Genomic DNA, 14,968 nt, shown 5'->3' on the forward strand with positions numbered 1-14,968 from the left:
ATAACTATTCATAGAAGTAATAAATATAACATATTAACTAATATATTGTAGTGTTATGAAGCAAAGAATCGTATTAATACATTTGTGTAAAATAGAGAGATCAATTGATTAAAAGGTATCTGTGGCGCTATCTTATTGAAACAGCTGGAACTATTTTCACTACAAACTTGGGCGTTTTCCCACCGATGGCACCACTAGTACAAAAACCATTTTAGAGCGGCTCAGTAAGCGGTGACCTTTCAGAATGTACTCAATGAAGATCCTCTTCAGAAGAGGGTCAAATAGTCAGTTCCTGCCAGTTTGTTCCAGTCAAAGAGTATTAGACTAATACTCTTTGGTCCCAGTTTGCTCTACACATAGAGATTTTCAACGGAACACCATCAAGCACCATCATGAGCCATATAGTCCTCAAGAAACCACTTCAATTTCTTGGGGACCACATGTGCTAAATGTTAATATAAATTCAAAAGTACTCAAGAAAATTTTTGAATTAGTAGTAAAATTAGAAAAAGAAAATTGTATTTCAATAGTTTTTCCACTTTTTGTACCTTCATATAGAATAAATAAAACTCAGGGGGAGCATGAGTTCGAATTTATTGAGAAACACTGTTGTACACGCTAATATATGCAACTTCTGATTTATTCGAAACTTTTTGGTTTTCATAATATATTAACTGTGTGCCAATGACGCGTTCTGTTCGCATAAAATACAAAGTCCAACAATTTGTTAGCTGGCATTTAAGTCCTCCTCATTCCATTTAAGAAATAGTAAGTATACGAAGTGTCTTTATCAACGCCTGCGCATCGTAATACTTTCGGATTCTTGTGTATCTAGTATTATAAAATGTGATTTGCACATTAAAATATTGAACATCGCACAGGTATGAAAATTTAATTGATGTGGAAACGTTTGTAATTATGGCAATGACTGACCAAGATGCTAATAATAATAACCTTCCCTTAAGGGAAAATTTAGTAAGTTTTTAATCACTCTTAGGTTATATGTTTATTTAAAAGTCCTTCGATCATTTTTTTATATATCGCAATTCCCTATATTAATGACAATAGAATTGTATTTTTAATAGTTATGTAATGTATATAAATTTGCTAGACATGTGAAAATTAAGAAGAACTTATTTTCTTCAAGGTAAAGACTGCAGTGGAATTTTTGCAAAATCCTAAGGTAACAAGTAGTCCTGTAGGACGTAAACAGGAATTTCTTAGAAGAAAGGGTTTGACCGAGGAAGAAATACAAACTGCTTTTAAATTAGCTTCCGTCGATACAACAGCTGATCAAAATGTTATTCATAAATCGAAAGACTATACTGTGATTCCTATTTCACCAGGTCATGTTCATCCATATTTTCAAACGTATCCATACCAGATAACCCTTTTCCAAAAGGTCAAAGAATTCTTTAATGCTACTGCTTTAATTGGAGCTACAATATATTGTGTTTATTGGTTTTATAAGGTATTATTAATATATAGTGGTACGAACAGATTTTTAATTATATAATGAATTAACTAAAGTGTCTTTTGTTGTGTTACAGAAATTCATTGAGCCATTCTTATTTGGCAGAAAGAAGAAAAATACCATTACAGATTCTGTTTCTGAATTAGATAAAACCATTCAAAATTCTATGAAAGAAGTGAAACAGTCAATTTCAAAAGTAGAAGATGATGTACAAAAACTAACACAAAATCAATCTCTTGACCCAATGGTACCTCAGTTGGTACAAGAACTAAAACAAGATTTAGCTAGTCTTAAATCCTTACTTTTATCAAGGTATAATACGTATAGTTGCATTTTAAAATGACTGCAAATTAGAATATTGTTAGAATACATAATAATTTAATAATGGTATTTATTGCTATACAATAATTAACGAGTTTGTTTACACACTATTTGTTATTTCATTTTTAAATTTACACATTTATGATAAGATATACTTCTTTACAAGAATTTCTCACTATTCTTTGTACTGACACATACGAACATATATATAAATATATATAGTTAGTATCCAACCACATAAATACACATTGGTTTAAAAATATCAAAATAAATATTTTCTTGTGTGATTACAAAATGTGAGGAAAAAAAACAATGATCTTTTAAAATTTTACTTTTAAACAGAAAGCAATTTCCAAGTGCACCAGCATCTATACCATCATGGCAGTTAGATGCTGCAGCTACAAATCAAGAAAAACCTAGTGAAGGAGAAGATGATGCTGGAAGTGGATCTAGTGCTAATGTTTCAGATAGTTCTTTGGAAATGATACGAGAAGATCCACCCAAGGAGTAAAATTAAAATATATCATTAAAATTCACTTCCATCGTAACAGTCTTCGATATGCAGGATATTCTGTGATGTATATCCAAATATAAGGGAAGGGGATGATTCCAATTCACATGTAACATATATTGACAACCAGGTGTTACTGATTTTACACTCAGTTTGTCCAACTAAATACTATTTTAATTCTGTACTGTAAAATCAAATTAGAATTTTTATTTCTACAAAGGGTATTTAACGCTGTTTATAAAACAAAAGAATATATGTAATACATCGTTTTATAAATAATAATAATTCTTGTAAATGTGGTGTTTATTACCTAATTTTTTAAACAAAATCCTTAAAAAATTGGGAAAATTTCCCTTTAAATTTTTGACATCAATGATTCACCTATCTCTGTTTTCAAAGGTATCTTAAATACTTAATAATTTTTTTGTAAATAAAATAAAAAATCAATTGATTGACAAGCCTGTTTTCAATGTGTGGCTATATTTAAATAGGTGACAAAACTATGTTATATTTAATATTACCTGTGATCTAGTATAACATAAATGGTCCATTCAAAGTATTTAATTATGTATAGGGAAAGGCGTAAAAACCAAAAATAAGTACCGTCTTTACAAACTAAATATGTACATTTTAATCCATACTTAAATTTAAAGAGACAGTCGCAATACAAATAACCACATTAAGCCACTGACCATATTTATACAACGGATCGTACTGTTCACTGCGTAGTTGAAATTAAAAAATTATTATTTCCTTAACATACATATAACTGCATGTACGTAACAACGAAACATACATTCATGTACATACAGGCGTACTATGTACAAAAAGATTTTATTGAATGTGGTGTAATCCTGCTCTAACCTATATCTATTACCCATGGCTAAACTTACTTTGGGATAAATTACAATTAGTAATCAAAATCCACGTGAGCAACTCGTTCGATATACGTCAATAAATAAACAAATGTTCTCAATTACATATAATTTATTTGAGAACAAATTATTATTTCAATCTTGTGCACATGGGCATATTTTCTTATTTTCAGTTTTATGATTAAGTAAAACAAATATTTATATATATCTATATACATACCTATACATATATACATATATATATATATGCATATATATATGCATATATAAATATTATGTAAAAATTTGCATTTAATGGCTTAATTACACTGTTCATTCATGTAAACCAATCATTCTTGCAACAAATACACTCTTCATCATAATATGTACAAACCATATAATATTCAATAGTACTTTTGAATGATTAAACAAGCGAATAAAGTATACAGTCATACATGTGATTACATCCTTTCACTGTTACTTTATTCGTCTAGTTCTCAGACGTATCAACATCGTACATCGCATGTTAAATAATTCTAATTGTTCAGAAATTTGATGAAATCAAATATCGCCTCTTTTATAGTCTTTAATACTTCCTTTTATTATTAGGTAATCAGGATAGCTGCCTCACTGATACAGTGAGTTACAGCAAAGTCCATTTGAAGTGTGACTTAGTATTTTTTTTCCTTTTTTTATATAATACACCCTAGGTTTAATAATATTATACATAACAGAAATAATTCGTTTAAAAAATATAACACTTTTTTGTTTAATCATGTGTGGCAAAAGAACTTAAAACGTTTAGTATAATATCTTTACTTAGGACAAAATTATTTGAAATATATGAGTCTATGTTACTTTACAAACTCGATCTTTGGCAAATACATCTTTTTAAGAAAACATGATATATATGTATATATGTATATATTATTGCCCACACATGAACATAACGAAAAATATACCAGAATGTTTTGTGCTGACATAAATAGTTTGGTTGAAGGTCCCACTCCCTTTTTAAACTTACTCGCTAGGGTTCTGTTTTTAACGAGCGTAAAAAATGAGGGCAGGGTAAAGGGATCATCGTCTTATCATTCAGGCAGCATCCTAATGTCTATTATCCGTAACAATAATAATCCTAGGTTAAACACGCTAAACTGTTTTGCAGCTCGGTCTCTAATAAATCTAATGTATCGATCAATCTGGATTATGCTACCAAGTATGATGTAAATGTAAATTTCTTGAAAGAACGGACCGCACATCTTGTGTGAAACGAAGTGCATCCAAAACTGGAAGTAAGCTCAATAGAGCAGTATCTCCCGCGTCGCTAAACCATGACTTGATTGGTATCGCGTTATCTGTGATAACAAAGAAAAACAAACGTGTGCGTATAATAACCTGCTGCAAACAAACGAATGATTAATATTTTTTTCATTTAAAACTTTTCATTAAAAAGAAAACAAATTGTACAAAATTATAGATGTCCATTATAACATCCAAGAAATGTAACTTTCGAACTGTCTGTTTAATTATGCACATATTTTTTTTTAACTAACCGCGGTTATACAAAATAATATAGAATTTGTAGTCTAATAAAATTTATTGCGAGTTATTAAACGGTATCCCCCTTAGATTTCGTTATCGTGTTTAAGTTGATCACTAAAGAAATCATACCTCAATTCGATATCTGAACATTCGTTAATTTCAAATAATACATATCGATAAATACTTCGCACGCGAAAGATACTACGAATCTACAATTACCTTGGATGCTACAAATGAAAAGTTTTGAATATAAAAATAAAATCTAGTCTTTAGACTGGTACCTGATACACAGGAATTACTAAAAAAATTATTAAAATAGTCGAAATTATTTTACTGCCGATTCGGCGTAGTGTCCAGTGCTTATTCAAGTCGAGGAGCATTGGCAACTGATCGTATTTTACATTTATCCATAGGCCTGTATTCAGTGCTTGCTTACAGAACATCAACGCTGATAGCTGCAAATAGATACGGTTTTCCATCAGATTTATCTGAATTTTGGATTTTGTGTTTGTTTAGCCAGCCAAACTATTGAAAAATTTAGTTCTAACAAAGGGAGAACTAAACTTATTCGGCTTCGATTTTAACGAAAGTTTACATAAATATTTTTTGGTACAACCTAAGGGTTAGGCTGTAGTTCATGATTGTTACTTTTTGACTCTAACATAAAAATTGGCCCTCACACGAAAACTATCCACTTTGTTTAAACATATATAGGCATAAATAAAATGGCTACCTCTGACATAAAAAATGGTTTCTTCTTGAAAATCAAAAAGAATTAATAAATATTTATGTAAAGTTATGTCGGAATCGGAAGCAGAGATGATTGGTCTAGCCCTTGTTAGAACTAGGTATGTTTGAAAAAGACTATAAGAATAAAATATGTTGATGTCTTCCTTATTAACTCAGTGATGCTTATTTAATATTATAATAATAATAATAAATGCATTGAAATCGCATGTATGGTAATTCTTGATATCAGATATAAATCTTATAAATAGAACTTAATATTTTGAGGAAAATCCACACCGCAATTTCTACTTTAAAAAAATCGTAGAAGAGAAGGTCGTAACTATCGAATAATCAAGTAACAGTGACCATATAGAAGATATCAAAGTGAACCATAAAAGAAAATGTTACATAAACATTAGTATGCTGAGTAAACGAATAACACAGGATGTCTGATTGGTACAATATGTTGTGTGTACATATGTTTACACAAAATACACAACCATAACTATTTAAATGATATAGTACTGTTTATGAGAATATTTTCACGAACTTAATTAAAAATGACCTAAACATGGTCATGAAACAAATTAATAAATAATAATTATTTCATTCGAAAATATAAAAGTTAAACCAATGAGTTTAGAAAGGGACTAAGTAACTTCACATAGTCGTGAGAATAATACGGAAATAAAAATTTTTTAGTTAACGTTTTGGTATATGATAAAGAACTCTTTCAATATATTGTAATTTTTTTTATCATAGGCCAAAACGTCGACTAAACAAATCTTCGTTTCTGTATTACTTTCACGATCATAAGAAGTTTACTTTCCTTAACACACTGGTTTAAATAATGTAGAAACATTCATCTGGTGCTTTCAATTCAAATTGAAATTAAATTATTCCACTACTTACAGTTGTGCACATGTAAGCAAGTTCTGACTACTGGTTCATACAGTACATGATACAGCAATAGCATTGGAATAATATATGTAATGTTATCAATATGCACATTCATTTTATTTATGTAGATTTCCATATCACACTTTTCACCAATGGCATGCATACAAGATTTACACAGAATTATTATTGTATCATGTACACAATAAAAAATTGAACAAATTTACAATAGACAATTATGTTAGTAGGCATAAATAAATTAAAAAATCATTAAGACTATTAAACTGAGAAAAGTAAATATGTACTCACGTGGATAAGCTCTGTAGGCTCCAGGACTATTATCAAGTATAAAGACTGATGCTAGGTCTGGACAAATTGCAGACAGATCTTTAGTATAGGAACCCAATTCGGGGGTACAATGTTGCCTATAATATCTGCGCCTTAGAATACCCCTGTTGTTATCTAACTTATCTGCAACAGCTGCTCCATAGATTTCCATAGAAGCAGTAAAAACCACTAGTTCATACCTGGAAAAAGGTAATGCCATACACATATGATCTGATAAAAATTACAAATTTAATTTTGATAATTAAACTTACCATTGACTAACAATGTCTAAAAAGAAATCCACATGTGGTCTTTTGTGAACAAAAAATCTGACTGGATGTCTATCTATTGTCACTTTAAGAACAAAGTCTGGAGGTGTACCAGGCCTAACTGTTGGCCTTGCTACCCCATCGTGATGAGAATGAATTAATGTTTCATCTAAATCCAATACTAATACTTTTCTCTGAACTATACCTGCAATGTACTTTAGTTATATACAAAAAATAATGCATTTTAAAAGTATAAACTTCTTGAACTATTAAAAGATAAGAGTACTTACTAAGTCTATGCCTTGATAATGGAGAGAGCGGGAAGATCTCGTATTTAACAGGTTGCATTTGTGATATCTAAAAAAGATAATTAAATATATTACACAAACAATTTCTTATTGAGTTCTCTAAGAAGTTTAGAAGCCAATAAAAAGCATAAGGATGGTAAGGAAGGTAAATAACTATTGGAATTATTAAATTAATTCTACCATTACGAAACATATTTATTAATCAAATACATGTTTACAAAAGGAAAAATAAAAAACAATAATTCAAGGATGGTTTTAAGGAAAAAATAACTGGTTTTATTTGTTTATATGATAAATGGGTGTTACTGTGATGAAATATTTATGCAAGCATTGCTTATATCATAAAGTAATCCAATATTTACATCCAACAATGAAGGATATTGATCAACAGAGACATGAGACACTTTTACATCATCAACTTCTAAATAGTCGGTTATAACTAATGCATAACAAAAATTGGAAGAGTCATAACAATGAGAGAAGGATTTTCAACCAGCAACTTGAACATTTTAATGCAGGCGGGAGTACACAATCTACGGTCACAACACGATTACGACGAATATTCGCCGCAAACGACAACAATTTTTTGAATACTAGGTGTAATAAACCAACATATCTAAAGAGTGCATTGACACAACATGGGACGCTGTTGGATTACGAACATTATAAACAAAAAAAAAGTATATATAGCTGATAGAGGCGCGAAGCACCTACTTACGGCTCTAACCTGCTTCTTGAGGAGAAAGCAGACGCAGGTCCACACACGGGAGGCCATCAAGAGGAAAGCTCTCATCCCCATCTGCAATTGCTTCAGCATCTCTACTGATCTTCTCACCGGGCCGAAGTCCGGCGATACTTTATCTCCAGTCTCGTCTACGCTACGGAGTCCCTTTTTTCCCTTTACGACACTCCACTTCGCGTTGCGAAGTGTATTATACAAACTTTTCGCGTAAACAAACGTTCCTCACGCGAACCGGGTGCATAGAATCTGAACAGTTAGAAGCATATTACGAACCTTCCGTATACAATAGTGCTCTGCACGTGTAAACAGCCATTTCCATATCTTGTCATGTTGTTAGCGAAAACCGACGGTACGAATCTTTTCTCACGCACACCACGCAACGGCCGCCATCTTTCACACATCGACCCAATTTTTCCATGCGCTACGCTGGCGCGCATGATATTCCGAAAATTCTATTTTACGAGCGGTGCACAATCCACGCGATTTGGATTTTCATTCGGAACATTAACGGAAAATTTCGTATCACAATGTATCGATAAATCGTAAATGTTGTACAACAACTGTGGATTAGAGTGGTACTGTAAAGTTCATTCGTACATCGCATTCGAAAGCCTCGATCAAATTCGGACGATTGGGTGAATGTTTGTTTGAAGTTTTGAAAGTATGCGGAGTAAGCAACTGTGTGAAATGCTTATAAATTAATTAAAACGTTGTTTTTGCCTATTTTTTCTGAAAAAAAATACGAATAACGATTGTAGCAGACTGACCTCGAAGCATTGTACTTGTTATCAGGTTTTGTTTTATCCCCTGATTAAAAATTATTTTTTTTCTATGAAAATGGCGTAATACTTCGCTGATCCACGGACCTAAAGGACGATGCATATTGTCGCGAAATTGCGACGATAGCCGGAAGGGTCAACCTTTGAAAGTTCTTCAGCCATCTTTCTTTGTTCAATTAGTAGCATTATCATTGATCTCTAAGAAAAATATGTTGCAATTATCGTGGTCAGATAATTGAGAAATTTTTACTGAAAGTACACGTTTCCATAAACTGATACAAAACATTTATCTTTACTTAGTAGAAATTATGCGTTTCAATTTTACCGCGTTTCACAGATGGCGCTATTGACTAAGGGACAATGGCTGAATATTATCCGGGAGTTCATTTCCCTCTATAATTTGGACTTTGTTTTTCATGCCTATGATATTATTCATTGCATCGTCCTTCGATTTCGCATATTATAAAATATGCCAGAACACAATGCGTTATATGTTGGAGATAGTAATGGATACACTACTCGATTCAATGGAGGCAAAACAGTCAATTACAAATTAAGACTCTATCCTTTTCTTCCTTACAAAGAAGCTACGACTAACGGCTGTTGCAGATTAGTACCGAAGCGTTACACTTATTGTCAGTTTTTGTTTCAAGCGACGATCAGAAAACATCAAAAACCAAACCACGCGGTCAATTTTTTTCCTGTGAAGATGGCGTAATACCTTGTTTGATCATTGTAAGCGTCCCTGTACAAACTATATGCACATTACTAAAATTCACCAGACCGTTAGGTAATCTATTCTACTTTTTACAATAACATTAATCGAACGATAAAGAAGTCATGTAATAAACGTCCAAAATAAAACGTTACTCCACGAAACGCTTTTAGCGCCTCCTCTGTCTCGATCAACTGGACTTACCGTAAAAGCGAAAATTTAAAAATAACTTTCTCCGGGCTCCGGTCAAGTGCATTTATATACATTTAACGATATATGGACTGCAACATAATTATTCGACGTAATGTTGGCTTGCATTTTCAAAATTTCTATAAATTTGATTGGACGAACCGTTGGATAACCCTCCTTTCTCGTCTTGGCGTCCATTTGGACTCATCTGATTGCTCGTTCCCGCACCAATCGGAAGTGGACGTCGACGCAGAAGGAAAGGAAGCGTCGGCATTCTGTGATGATGTTACTAACTCGCAGTTGTAACAAACGGTATCAACCATAAAATCTAGTATGACGTTTATTATACAAGCAGCTGCTTGCGTTATATTAAAATATAGTACTCGAAGTGACCAGCTTGAGCGACATAGCTGAATTACGATCGACTCGTAAAAGGTACCATTGTTACGTTGTATTTTTTGTGCTGCACTACCAAGCTGCAAAAGAACACAATGACGGATCTAACGGAGTTACGAATGAACGTGGCCGCTCTGAAGCGCGTAGATCCTTACGTGAAAGATATTCTGGAAACTGCGACACACGTAGCGCTGTACACTTTTAACGCGGATAACAACGAGTGGGAAAAAACCGATATCGAGGGTGCTTTATTCGTCTACTCGCGAAATGGCGAGCCATACAACAGTGTTCTTATCATGAATAGGTAACATAATTATTAGATATATATTTTCACTTAAAATGCTCACGTATATTGTTGTATACTTTAGAAGCACCAAGTAAATTGTGAATCGAATATATATGTATTATGCTCACTGGTCAGTGTATTTGTAAAGATAGCTGTAATCTTAAAAGCATAGTTTGGATGAATGATTGAATACTATAAAAACTTGCTTTGATCTTATTGCAAGGAAAAAAGCGTTTTTAAACCCCTGATTTGTAAAACGAATGAATATCCAACTTTAAGATATAATAATCTATGTTAATAGTCTTGTAGTACTTTAAGTAATGCACTATCATATACCATGTGCTATTTAAGAGTTTTTTTTATGAAGGTTAAAAGTTATCACTAGACTGTGGAAGTTTATGTGTTTATGGCAATTGGAAATATGGAAAAATGTATCAATTTATTTATGTTTAGAAGATAAGAGATCATTTCATTTCTTTGTCTGTATATATAAAAATATGAATTTGCATAAATATCCACAGTCTATTTATCACCATATAAAATAATCTATGAACAAGCTATTTATTTTGTTATTTCAATAATATTTTACAGATTAAATACAAACAACCTAGTGGAACCAGTTACACAAGGTTTAGACTTACAACTTCAGGAACCCTTCTTGCTCTATAGAAATTCCAGATGCAATATCTATGGCATTTGGTTTTATGATAAAGAGGAGTGTGTACGCATCGGTGCAATGTTGAACAAACTTGTTAAAGAGTCAGAAGAAAACCGCAAAGCATGTAACAAACCAGCAGTCAGTGTTAAGAAAAATTCTGGACCTAATGTAAACAACATAGATATATTCAGTATGCTCAGTAAAGCCCAAAAAGATTTTAATACTAATAGAACTAGCAGTGGCAGCGGAGGAAGTACCAGGGAAGGGCTTGATTCCAAGTCCCCTCTGGTTACTTCTATAAATGAAAAGCTGTCTGGACCTCTAACTGCTCCACTAGGTCCAGATGTTACTTCACAGAGTGTAATGGACTTTTTTGCAAAAGCTAAAGTTAGTATTTATTTAAGAAGCATATAACGTATACTATATATTAATTTAAGAAGTATATCATTTTATAATATTTTTAGGTTAATACTGGACATTTTAAAGCTGGAGATCAGCCCACACCAGGTGGTACTGTTGTAAATGAAAGCAAACCTTTACTTGCACGTTTAATGTCCCATCCAGCGGCCCATACGGTGGAACATATTGAAAAGCAACATAGATCTGTAACTCCTCAACCGACTACACAACAGCATTCTCAATCAACTCCAACTGCTATAATGACATCGAATAACACGAGTAGCGCTTCAGCTTCGAACAGACCTAAGCGGCGGAGCAAGATAGCTTCTCAGCAAGATTCAATAATATTGACACCCGTGTCTATGAGCCAGGATGGTCCATCTTTAACCAATCAAAATACTATGGATACAAATGGTACAACAGGATTTCATAGGATACAGTCCCCAACATCTAATTCAACGAATCATCAGGCCTCGGATATTATTGGCTCTAGTAATTCAAATCCTCTTGCATCTTTATTTGCTCATGCATCTGCGACAACGGTTAGTAGATGTATACAGGTGTATACTTTTTTTGTTTATTATTCATTACGATACGAGCATCCTAATATTTGTTTAATTTGATCAGGCATCTGATGAAATCATCACGGCACCTACTTTATCGGGAAGAGGATCAGCACCAGCGTTAATACCTCCTGTGATGTTCGCTGCACCTAGTCCACCAGAACCCCTGGCGAGACCGTTGGAACCATTGACAAGGAATCAGCTTCTTCAAGCTTTCAACTATCTACTGAGGAGTGATCCAGATTTTATCCACAAACTTCACGAAGCTTACGTCAAATCATTCGGTGAAATTCTGTCCTAAAACGATCAACTGTTAACTGATATAACTGAAACCCGTCATGCGGGTTGTGACGGTCGACTGACTAAAACGATCGAGCAAAAACCTAGTATCCCTATGTTACACGTACATAGATGGTACATAACGTCATGCTCGACTTTCAATTGAACTTGACTGGTAGCCCAAATTTTTTGGGGAAGACAAAATATAGATATAAATGGAGATACATACCTTAAACAGTATTTTTATAAATTAATACATTTTCTCCCGTGAAAAGAGACGAAATGTACCGTGAATGCGTAACAAGGTATGAAGCTGAGTGATCGTTGTAAAGGGAACGGAACAAGGATTGCGAAAATTGTACGATTTGAAACTGTGATGCCAAAACATTTATATTATACTAACGTTTTATGGTTATTATTCCGGAACAGAGCGAGACAAATTTTCTGAGCTGATCAAATGGAATGCCTATTTTACAGAGTAATGACATACCCCTCCTATAATATCGGGTATCGATATGGTATGTGTATGTAATTGATTAAAAAGAGGAGCAAATAAATAGAGACCGATTACTGAAAAATCGTTTTAATGTATTTTAAGGCGATTTTCGCATCAATTTATCCCTCATGAGTAACACGTGTTGTAAAAACAAAGTCGCGGTACATATTTAATAATATAACTATCGCACGGTTATGCCATACTATCACAATATAATAATATTTATATGGAATACGATTACTGTGTGAGGAGTACATGATGTACCGGGATAATTCATTTTCGGAAGATACCTACATGATTAAAAAAAAAAATAAACAAAACAGATATCAGACTTTTATTGTTCTTCACTCGTTTTCATCCGCCATATGTTTTCTCGTTGGAAAAAAAAACGTTAGCTTTTATTGCTGAATTATACGTGAATCCCTCTGAGATTGTTATCGTAACGTCAGCTACGATCTCGCGGCTAGATTACTCGTCTTCGAACATCAAGAGGTAGACGAGATCCGTGAAACGCGATTACATTGCAACTCGTACGCCACCTAATTAAACGGTATCATCTAACACGATAGAAAATACATGATCTATTTACAGTGCTACAAATAAAGGCGGTATCATGCGTTTCGTTATCATCGTTAACAAAGTCATGTACAAAGGTCCTCGATTTATACTTTATATTGGCCCTTTTTCACACCCTCGCGAACACACGACTACGACGACTAATTCGGTGGCGTCGTTGTTTGGCGAGGAATCGCAGCAATCGTTGCACAACGCGCAGTGTTATAATTTACAGCAGTCGCTTTTTTTTTTTTTTCACAAAATTCACAGCCAAGTGGAGCCATCATAAGCCCGCTAGCTTTCTACAGATAGTCTTAACTAATGTCTATCCGCTAGAACACTTTATCGAACGTCTTTGGATCGCTGATGGTGTCTTTTCAAACGAGAGGCACTTTCGGTCCTAATAACGGTGGCCCATTGTCGGGCATTCTATGTGGCCCGAGTTTGTCGTTCTGCGTCGGTACAGGTTGAAGCAATCGAATGGCGAGGCTGGCCAATATCAGTAGAACGACTAGACCACAAATCGGCACAGCGATCGTCGCAGTTTTGAACCAACCGTCCGTCGACTGGCCGCCGTGATTGACCGTCTGCACGGGGCCGAGGAAAGGTCGCTGGTCACCCGCCAACACTGCAACAATTAGAAATCTTTCGTTACACCGTTTGTTGCATAAATTATGCAAGAAGTCTCCATTATTCATAAATTCGCACAACCTTCGACTTTCACTATTGTTTTAAATCAACGATTCGAGACTGTAGCCGTGCGTCGAATAAGTGGACTGGCTCGAGCTTCTCCGCGAAGAAATAAATTTGAACTGTGAACGAAACTGTCGATCAACTTCTATGAGAGAGTATTGGATCCTAGAATGACGTTTTTGGAAAAAGCTACTATTTAAATTATAATATTTCGTGCATTTTATTTGCACCTAACGCTTTACCAACTGACAAATAAATCCAATACTATTTGAAGAAAGTATTGGTTACGATAAAAAGCAAAAGGACGTTAAATAATCCGCTGGTAAAAAAAGCCTGTTAATAGGCAACCAGGTGGTAAAACTTTAAAAATGGAGTGTGAAGTTCTTGAGTTAAAGAAGAAAAGATTTTGAAGCCAGCAATAGATACCAGTTATAAAAACGTTATTCTCAAAGTTACATCCAGTTGAAGCCTGTGCGATTTTAATGATGATGCAGAGAGAAGGATCGTTCAACCTTGAAGAGTCTTGTTGAGTCTGTTTCTCATGGCTGGACTATCCACGTGGTTGCAAAGATCCTGCTCGCAACAGAGGTATCCCGTGGGACATTGCCGCTCCTTGTAACTTTCGTCAAGGCAGCCGCCGTACGCGCTGTGCTCTGCTCTCAATAACGAAGGATTCGTGTTAGATGGTAACTCGGTGAAGCAGCCCCTGCCACGACACATGTATCCTTGAGACACGCATTCCGGTTGATTGCAATAACACCTAACTTCGCGTACGTTTCCCCAATCTGTGAACAGATATGCGAAGCGTTTAGTCAATTCAGCACGTTGAATTTATTTATCTATATTTTATTATAATAAGATAAATTATTATTATTATTATAAGATAAATGCACGTAGAATGCAATCTAGCAAGGTCAAAGTTTCACGTGCAGGCTTATCGACGAAAGTCCAACAAGGGCATCTGTTTGTAACGCGGAATGCCTCGG

The 14,968-nt window shown here is 34.0% G+C and overlaps 4 protein-coding genes across 8 annotated transcripts in view; 2 read left to right on the forward strand and 2 right to left on the reverse strand.

Moving 5' to 3' along the window:
* The first annotated feature begins 250 nt into the window (after positions 1-250).
* Positions 251-2,758, forward strand: LOC128887408 (peroxisomal membrane protein PEX14). Of its 2 annotated transcripts, XM_054143260.1 has the most exons (5): positions 251-768; positions 882-975; positions 1,148-1,471; positions 1,551-1,786; positions 2,138-2,758. In XM_054143260.1, exons 2-5 carry the CDS (start codon positions 919-921, stop codon positions 2,304-2,306), a joined length of 786 nt encoding a protein of 261 aa, XP_053999235.1. In that variant the 5' UTR covers positions 251-768; positions 882-918; the 3' UTR covers positions 2,307-2,758. The 2 variants fall into 2 exon arrangements, with proteins under 2 accessions (XP_053999235.1, XP_053999234.1); XM_054143259.1 differs by lacking the exon at positions 251-768 and having other exon boundaries at positions 775-975.
* A 155-nt stretch (positions 2,759-2,913) lies between these two features.
* On the reverse strand, positions 2,914-9,691 carry LOC128887409 (CTD nuclear envelope phosphatase 1 homolog). 4 transcript variants are annotated; one of them, XM_054143262.1, is made up of 6 exons: positions 9,673-9,691; positions 7,951-8,220; positions 7,215-7,281; positions 6,928-7,129; positions 6,638-6,855; positions 2,914-4,515 (listed from the first exon to the last, which is right to left on the reverse strand). In XM_054143262.1, exons 2-6 carry the CDS (start codon positions 8,047-8,049, stop codon positions 4,370-4,372), a joined length of 732 nt encoding a protein of 243 aa, XP_053999237.1. In that variant the 5' UTR covers positions 8,050-8,220; positions 9,673-9,691; the 3' UTR covers positions 2,914-4,369. The 4 variants fall into 4 exon arrangements, 3 of the variants coding, with proteins under 3 accessions (XP_053999237.1, XP_053999236.1, XP_053999238.1); XM_054143261.1 differs by lacking the exon at positions 9,673-9,691 and adding an exon at positions 9,475-9,663; XR_008460029.1 differs by lacking the exon at positions 9,673-9,691 and adding an exon at positions 4,984-5,157 and having other exon boundaries at positions 4,376-4,515; positions 7,951-9,453.
* Positions 9,692-9,882: 191 nt separating this feature from the next.
* On the forward strand, positions 9,883-13,065 carry LOC128887406 (mRNA-decapping enzyme 1A). Its single transcript, XM_054143256.1, has 4 exons — positions 9,883-10,357; positions 10,931-11,384; positions 11,462-11,938; positions 12,024-13,065. Exons 1-4 carry the CDS (start codon positions 10,149-10,151, stop codon positions 12,258-12,260), a joined length of 1,377 nt encoding a protein of 458 aa, XP_053999231.1. The 5' UTR covers positions 9,883-10,148; the 3' UTR covers positions 12,261-13,065.
* LOC128887410 (BMP and activin membrane-bound inhibitor homolog) overlaps positions 13,054-14,968 on the reverse strand; it is a 33,323-nt gene continuing 31,408 nt past the window's right edge. Inside the window, exons 2-3 of the mRNA XM_054143264.1 lie at positions 14,495-14,767; positions 13,054-13,917 (exon numbers count right to left, since the gene is read on the reverse strand). Coding sequence (XP_053999239.1) covers positions 13,667-13,917; positions 14,495-14,767 — 524 coding nt within the window. The 3' untranslated portion in view covers positions 13,054-13,666. The remainder of the gene's footprint in view (positions 13,918-14,494; positions 14,768-14,968) is intronic.

The sequence above is a fragment of the Hylaeus anthracinus genome, unplaced genomic scaffold (genome assembly GCF_026225885.1).
Source record: "Hylaeus anthracinus isolate JK02 unplaced genomic scaffold, UHH_iyHylAnth1.0_haploid 11985, whole genome shotgun sequence".
In the NCBI taxonomy this organism is placed as follows: domain Eukaryota; kingdom Metazoa; phylum Arthropoda; class Insecta; order Hymenoptera; family Colletidae; genus Hylaeus; species Hylaeus anthracinus.